The sequence below is a fragment of the Crocodylus siamensis genome, chromosome 13 (genome assembly GCF_052110815.1).
Source record: "Crocodylus siamensis isolate JL-2025a chromosome 13, ASM5211081v1, whole genome shotgun sequence".
Taxonomy (NCBI): Eukaryota; Metazoa; Chordata; order Crocodylia; family Crocodylidae; genus Crocodylus; species Crocodylus siamensis.
This window is the reverse complement of record NC_143407.1, coordinates 539,704-547,219: the sequence shown is the minus strand read 5'-3', so window position 1 is coordinate 547,219 and position 7,516 is coordinate 539,704. Positions and strand designations below refer to the sequence as shown.

The 7,516-nt window shown below is 49.9% G+C and overlaps 1 protein-coding gene across 1 annotated transcript; it reads left to right on the top strand.

Moving 5' to 3' along the window:
• Window positions 1-3,027: 3,027 nt before the first annotated feature.
• LOC149853621 (uncharacterized) lies at window positions 3,028-7,287 on the top strand. Its single transcript, XM_090025754.1, has 6 exons — window positions 3,028-3,089; window positions 3,336-3,671; window positions 4,892-5,203; window positions 5,549-5,696; window positions 6,469-6,563; window positions 6,709-7,287. Exons 2-6 carry the CDS (start codon window positions 3,374-3,376, stop codon window positions 6,798-6,800), a joined length of 945 nt encoding a protein of 314 aa, XP_089881880.1. The 5' UTR covers window positions 3,028-3,089; window positions 3,336-3,373; the 3' UTR covers window positions 6,801-7,287.
• Window positions 7,288-7,516: the final 229 nt, after the last annotated feature.

The window sequence follows — 7,516 nt, the reverse complement described above, 5'->3', positions numbered from 1 at the left end:
TCCCTGGACCTACTGGCAACACACCCACAATGCAGCCCACGATGCCGTCAGTCTTCTTGGCAACACAGGCACACTGCTGGCTCCTGTTCAGCTCCTTGCCCACTGTCACCCACGGATCCTTTTCTGCAGAGATGCCAGTCACCCCCAGCCTGCACCGGTGCTTGGGACTGTTCTGTCCTAAGTGCAGGACTTTGCACTTGTCCTTGTTCAACCTCATGAGATGGCTTTTGGCTCAATCCTCCAATTTGTCTAAGACACCCTGAATCCTAGCCCTGTCCTCCAGTACATCTACTACTCCCCATAGCTTGGTAGCATCTGCAGACTTGCTGAGGGTGAACTGCATCCTATCTTCTAGGTCATTGATGAAAACACTGAACAAACCCGGCCTCAGGACCGACCCCTGGGGCACTCCACTTGATACCGGTTGCCAACTAGACATCAAGCCACTGATTACTGCTCTCTGAACGGGATGCTCCAGCCAGTTTTCCATCCACCTTGCAGTCCATTCATCCAACCTGTACTTAGCTTGCCTGTGAGAATATTGTGGGAGACTGTATCAAAAGCCTTGCTAAAATCAAGGTACGCCGCATCCACAGAGCCAGTCATCTCATCACAGAAGGCAATCAGGTTGGTCAGGCAGGACTCGCCCCTGGTGAATTCATGCCGACTGTTCCTAATCAGCTTCTCCTCCTCCAAGTGCTTAGAAATGGGTTTCTGGAGGATCTGCTCCGTGATTTTTCCAGGACTGAGGTGAGGCTGGCTGGTCTGTAGTTCTCTGGATCTTCCTTCTTCCCTTTCTTAAATACAGGCCCTATGTTTGCCTTTTTCCAACCATCCGGGACCTCTCCTGACTGCCATGAGTTTTCAAAGATAATGGCCAGGGCTCTGCAATCACATCAGTCAGCTCCCTCAGCATGCTCAGGTGCATCCCATCCAGCCGCATGGAATTGTACATGTCCCGCTTTTCTAAATAGTTTCTAACCTGTTCGTTTACCGCTGAGGGCTGCTTACTTCCTCCCCAAACTGTGCTGCCTGGTACAATAGTCTGGGAGCTGACCTTGCCTGTGAAGACTGAGGGGAAAAAAGGCATTGAGCTCTTCAGCCTTTTCTGTATCCTCTGTCACAAGGTTGCCTCCCCCATTTGGCAAAGGACCCTCTTTCCCTGATCCTCTGCTTGCTACTGACATACTTGTAGAAACCCTTCTTGTTATCCTGCACATCCCTTACTAACTGTAACTCCAGTTGTGCTTTGGCCTTCCTGACTTCATCCCTGCATGCCCGAGCAACGGTCTTATATTCCTCTCTATGTATTTGTCCAAGTTTCCACTTCTTATACGTTTCCTTTTTGTGACTTAGTTCCTTTCTGTGCTAAGCCATGCTGGTCTTCTGCTATACTTGCGAGTCTTCCTGCGCATCGGGACGGTTTGTTCCTGCACTCACAGTAAGACAGATGTTACACCACCCCAGCCCAGCTCTTAGAACGGGGCATGGATCTCAGCGGTTTACTTTGCATGTTGACAGCCTTCCTGTGAAGTTTCACACCTGAAATCCAAATTGTCCACATAGATCTGGTGTAGTCTCTTCTAACACATTTGACATTGCAAGTGTCTGAAGATGGCCCATTATAGCTGCACGTTTTGGTCAATGTGCCTCAAACAACCCTGCAAATCTGCACAGCTGAGACAAGAAAGGGAACTGAGTAGCACATGGCTGCATCTCTCCAACCCGACGGAGGCAACTGTTCTGCCTTTGTCCGTCACAGCTAAAGGGTGAAGTCAGCAGGTTTGGTGAACATCTGCAGAACTGTATGGGTGGAAGGAGGAAATAACTGCATGGAGGAAGGCTGCGGGGTAGCACGCGGGAGCTGCTAAAGGACCCGGCCCCCCAGCAATTTCCTTCTGAGAGACCCTGACACTTTGAGAAGTCTTCATGCGAATGAGCCACGGCTATGGTGAAGGCGCTGACCATGAGAGCGCACAGCGACACGCATCCAAGGCTATGCTGTGCCCAAGTGAGGCTCCCACACATAAGTACACTTAACATGAAACCCTGAAAACCCAGGGCACTATTATCCACTTATTTTACAGAATATATTCCCTTTCCTCCCTACAGCCAGCTACTCACTGCAGGCTCTTGCTGCTAACAGTGACTACACATGACACATTACAGCAGCAAATCTGCCCCTGCTTTTCAATGTGCCCCATTCTATACCCAAGCACGTGGCTCCCTCAGCTCTGCCAAGGGGACAGTTTCCACGTGCTACGGTGAGAAATCGCTGTCGGATACGATAGTACGCCAGGGCACAGGAAAGGCGGAACATGCCACGGCATAAGTCGAGGTGGCATACGTGACTCAGGACAGAGCAGCAGAGAGGATGCAATCTCAGATGCCAACTCTTCCTTCCCGTGCTTTGAAGGCGGGACACATGCTACATACATGGAAACATTAAATGATAACTATAAATTTTACAAAGGAGTCTTTGGATCCAAGCTGAACAGTTGAAGCTCAAACAGAAAAATCAATGGAAAAGAAACCCTCTGAACTTAAAAACAAATTCAGAGCTGCAGAACAACTGTAGAGTCTCAAAGTGAAGTCTAGAGTGCGTGGACCTCCCTGCAGAGTCTCTGCATGGGCCCAAGGCCGCATTCACCATCTGACATTTCTTCTCTAAACAAGCAGCAGCAAGTGTAACAGGATGGACGCAGAAAGCAAAACCACAAACAGCTCCTGTGGCCATTTCCCGTCAAGGTGAGAACCAAATCAGAAAGGACGCTGCTTGGCACCCACATTCAGCAGCACAAGATGTAGCATCTTAGTTGCAATACAAAACAGCTCCACGGCCTGTCAGAACACCACGCGACAGAGCACGGTCCGGGGAGAAGCACGGGACGCAGAAGTGCTCAGGTCAGGGGTGCCTGTGCAGCAGTGGCCCTGCCCAGTCCGCGTGCTCCTCCTGCTGCGCCTGCCTCGGGGCACAGGCTGGAAGGAGCCCTGTGGGCTGGGCAGCACAGCGGGGCGGGGGATGAATTCCACAGATCGCCATGGGAAGTCCTGGGCCAGAACAAAGGCTGCCTTCTTTGCTAGCAAAGGTAGAAAACTACCTCTGTGCTAGAGATACCAGGGAGCTCATGCTGCAGGTCCTGTTCTCAGAGGGCAGGCAAAGGTGGAGGTTGTACTTGACCTAGTCCCACCGTTTTGTACAATGCCACCGACAGCAGGGCTGAGAGGGCAAGAGACAAACAAAGCGACCAGGGCTCCTGGTCCTGACCTGGAATGAGCCTGCCTCCTGGAAGCAGCAGAAATGCTAAGGGGACAATTTTCTCTCTCTCTTGCAGCCTGGTGTGCATCAGATCTCTGGTCAGATAGGAAAAGGATGGCTATTGAAGGGAAAAGCACAACAATAAACTGCTACTACAACAGCAAGAGATACCTGTTTAGCAACAAGTACTGGTGCCGTGGGGCTTCCCGCTCATCCTGTGATGTCCTGGGAGACACACACAGGGTTGTGAAGAGCAAATATAAAGGCAGACTGTCCCTTGTGGATGACAGAAGAGGAACCGTGCAGGTCACCATGCATCAGCTGGCAGAAGACGACTCGGGAACTTACTGGTGCGGCATAGAAAAGCCATATGCGGACATAATGACTGCCGTGGAGCTCACAGTAACTGAAGGTAATGACTCTTTAAGTAGGAGATGTCATTTGAGGTTTGTCATTTTTACAATTTGCAGGAGAAAAAAGAGAAAGATGCTGCCTGCAGTATCCAGCTACTTGTGTTTGTGACACACTGATGAAAGCACAGCTCAGAGGCACTGAAACAAGGGCCAAGCAGCCCCTTGTGTCTCGATGCCTAGAAAGCTGAAACCACTCTGCAGACGCATGGAAATGTTCCTTTTGATCCCTGGTGCTGCCAGGGTGGCCAAAAGCCTCGCTGAGATCAGCACCCAGGTATGCCAAGTGCAATGCATAGGGAGAGACACTTTGCTCTGGGGAATTGTCAGGGTCTGCGACAGGTAGGAGCCAAGCGTAGAATCAAGGCTGTGAGGGTGGGAAGGGACCTCGGGAGATCACATCTAGTCCAACCCCCTGCTCCAAGCAGGACCAGCCCCAACTAGATCATCCCAGCCAAAGCTTTGTCTACCCGGTCGTAAACGCCTCCAAAGATAGAGATTGCACCACCTCTCTGGGTGACCTGTTTCAGTGCTTCGCCACTCTCCTGGTGAGAAAGTTTTTTCCTAATATCTAACCTAAACTTCCCTTGCTGCAACTTGACCCCATTGCTCCTTGTTCTGTCTGGCTCCATCCTCTTTGGAACCACCCCTCGAGACTCGCGCAAGGCCATAAAAGGAGTCTGTGTCGGAGCCAGGGACTGAACAAAGTTGCAGTCCAGCACAGAGCCACCAGGAAGGCCTGTGGTTTGAAAACCATTACCCTGCATGGGTCACAGATGCAGGATGTAGCACCTTCTGAACAGCACAGGTAGGGTGTGATCGGCCTGAAGGGACAGGGAAGGACCCCACCCCCACTCCCAATAGGCCTGGGGGTTAAATCCTCCAGTGGCCACTTCCGCTGTAACCCTGCCATTATCACAGTCTCATTCAGTCAGACAAATGCAGGGGTCAGTACTGGTACATACCTGTCCCAGGATCCATCTTGCCCTTGGGCACAGGGGTCTTATGTACTTGGAGGATCAGTAGTAGCCCACTTCCCACACGCAGTCCCACTGCTGAGCTTAGAGAAACGCAATGCATCTAACTCCAACCAGCCAGGCAGCCCGAGATGCCTCCCCTTGGCACAGTGCAGGACCGCGGGGCCTAGACACTCTGCTTGAGCTAGCGAATGCAGCCTCTGCTTAGCGTGTCTCACAAGATCACTGATTTGGTTCCCTTTCAGAGCCGCCTACCACACCAGTGCTTACTGTCCTCAGCCACCCTCATGACTCGTGCCTGGGAAGACCTGCAATCATCAGGTGCCACGCTGCCACGGGCTCCCGTGTCACCTACACCTGGTACCAAGAGCACCCACCCACAGCCATCGCCATAGCACACACCAGGGACCTGGTGCTCCAATGCAAGGACCTCCTCGAGAGCCAGAGCTATTACTGCCAGGCAGCGACACGAAGAGCCACAAAATCCAGCTGGGTGGTCAGAGCCAAAGTGCTGGCACCAGCCACAGAGAACTGCTCATATCAGCTACACTTACAGGGTATGTGCTTGGTTTCATGCCTCCTTCAGGGGCTGTAAGGAATGCCTTGCCAAAAAAAAACCCAAAAAAATCAAACCTCCACACGCACAGATATGACCAGCATGCGATGCCAGACATCTTGCTCCAAATGCACAGCTTGTCACCCACTGGTCAAAATGAGAAGCCCCACCTGCTGCTGGAAGCAGCTAGCTGAATTTCCAGGGCAGAGACCCCTTTGTTAACTTCAAGTGCAGCACATTCCCTATGGGTCTACTGTCTGCTCTCCCTCTCTGAGGGAGAGGATGCAATGCCCAAGTGTTGCCTCTGCACAGATGTCTAAACAAACACGTTTATTTTGTGTTACAGATGGCGAACTGCCTACCTGTGCAAGAGCCACCCTGACCCCACTGGTAGAGGCTGCCACCCCCTCTGCAGCCCATTCTACATTCACCTTGAATTCAGCAAGTCACCCAGCACTGCGCTCCAACTCCTCTCGCTCTCCTGGCACAGAAGTGTAGGTACCAGCCATCTGCGGTGTCCATAACCATTACCGGAGGGCGCTCAGAGCTCTGCTTAAGCTTTTAAAGCAGAGTGCTTATGGGCCAAGATTTGGGAACAGGCTAAAATGCACTTCACACAAGTAGAGAGAAACCCTGAACGACCAGCTTACACAATGGAAGCATTTGTGCCAAGGTACCATTCTACGTAGCACACTAACAACCTTGGAGACAAACATGAGAGAAAGGAAACCAGTGTAGACAAGTTTCCTAATGCAAGACACTGCAAACCTCAAGGTCAGAGCATGGCTCCAAGATGCCATGAAGGAAAGAGTTTCTCGTGGTTTAAAAAAAAATGACATTTTTGTGGATAGGGAGAACATTCAGTTACAGCATCAGGATAAAAGCATCAGTGCACAAGGCAATTACCAAACCACCAGGGTCAGGAAGAGATGTGCATGCTGGGTTTCTTGCACCTGCCTCGGCTGAGGTGATGGCTTACTTGGCTCTACGGTCAGTTCTGGTCTAATCCATACTAGCAACTCCTATCTCTGTTCAGATGTAGTGAGGGCAACAGGGCAGCCCATCAACACCAATGGTTTTTGAAACCAGCCCACAATCAATGGCACTTGTGCTTCTCACTGTGTTAGGCATTCTTTGAACATCTTCCCACCAGCATAACGTACACTTGCTGTATCAAGCATTTGCTCAGAACATCTTTTACCTGAGGGTCCAGCGTTTCCACTGTGGCTTTTCAAAGTATTTTTTTGTTTTCTTCTTTCCTTTCAGAAGTTGGATCCTTGTTCCATGGGCTGTTCTGCGCTGGATGCTCCTAGCTATCTTGGTAACATCCTTACTTGTCATTCAGAACAATACAAAAAGTGGTGAGTGTCTTTAAACCATAAGGAACATTGTCACTCTTCTCAATGCTACAAGTAATAGAGAGCAGCAAGGCTCCAAAATTGGGTCAAGTTAAGGAAGCTTCAATGTAAGACGCTAGATCAAATATATTTGTTGTTAAACATGCAGGTCATCCAGGATGTGTTCAGAGGCAAGTGAGCAGGACTTGGACACAGCAGGATTTGGCTTTTATTCCATTTGCTCAGAATAATCGCTGTTGATTCCTAAATATTTCATTTACTGAAGGTTTTTAGATGTATAGTTCATAGAAGCACCGTCAGTGATGACAGAACAGCATCAGCTCAGGGCGTCTGCACTGCCGGAAGTCAGCAGCTCTCTGAAGACCTCTTCTGTGGCAACTGCAGATAAACTGTTGTGCTTGATACCTTTGACCTGGGACCAGGGGCTAAACTGTACCCAGTGTACACCAGTTCCCAGAAGTGCTTTAAGTGGAACATTTTAATTGCTTTTAACTTCTATTTTTGTCAACAAGCAATGTGTCTTTGGTTGGGGCGCGGAGGGGTGGAGAGACATGCTAACATTTATCTACAGAGGCTGAATCCTGCCAAGCCAATGGCATCAAATTACAGCTCCTTGCTAATGAAACCCAATACACTTGTGCTTCTGTGATGTAGCACTCACAAAACCTTACAATAGACTTCAAAAGTATTTAAGAAAACAAAAGTCAAAGGTTTAAATCTGTCCCAATTCCTTGATACTTTTTTCTGTTCACATGATTCAGTTGTGTGCTGCCAGCCAGAACCATCCCACCCATTACACACTGATTAATCTGCCACTTCAAACTGTCTTGGGAATCTTGCCAGGCCCAGAACAAAGTCAAATGTGGGAGTAGAATGGGAATCTCTTCCCACAGGACATGCTTCAGCACTTACTGAGACAAGGTGATGGATCTGGGACTCCACCACATCTCCTGTGC

Excerpts from the sequence above, each read along its gene's own strand:
- LOC149853621 (XM_090025754.1), top strand. The coding sequence starts at position 3,374 with ATGGCTATTGAAGGGAAAAGCACAACAATAAACTGCTACTACAACAGC. Across the intron at positions 3,672-4,891 it reads GGAGCTCACAGTAACTGAAG|AGCCGCCTACCACACCAGTG; the intron begins GTAATGACTCTT and ends GTTCCCTTTCAG. Across the intron at positions 5,697-6,468 it reads CGCTCTCCTGGCACAGAAGT|AAGTTGGATCCTTGTTCCAT; the intron begins GTAGGTACCAGC and ends CTTTCCTTTCAG.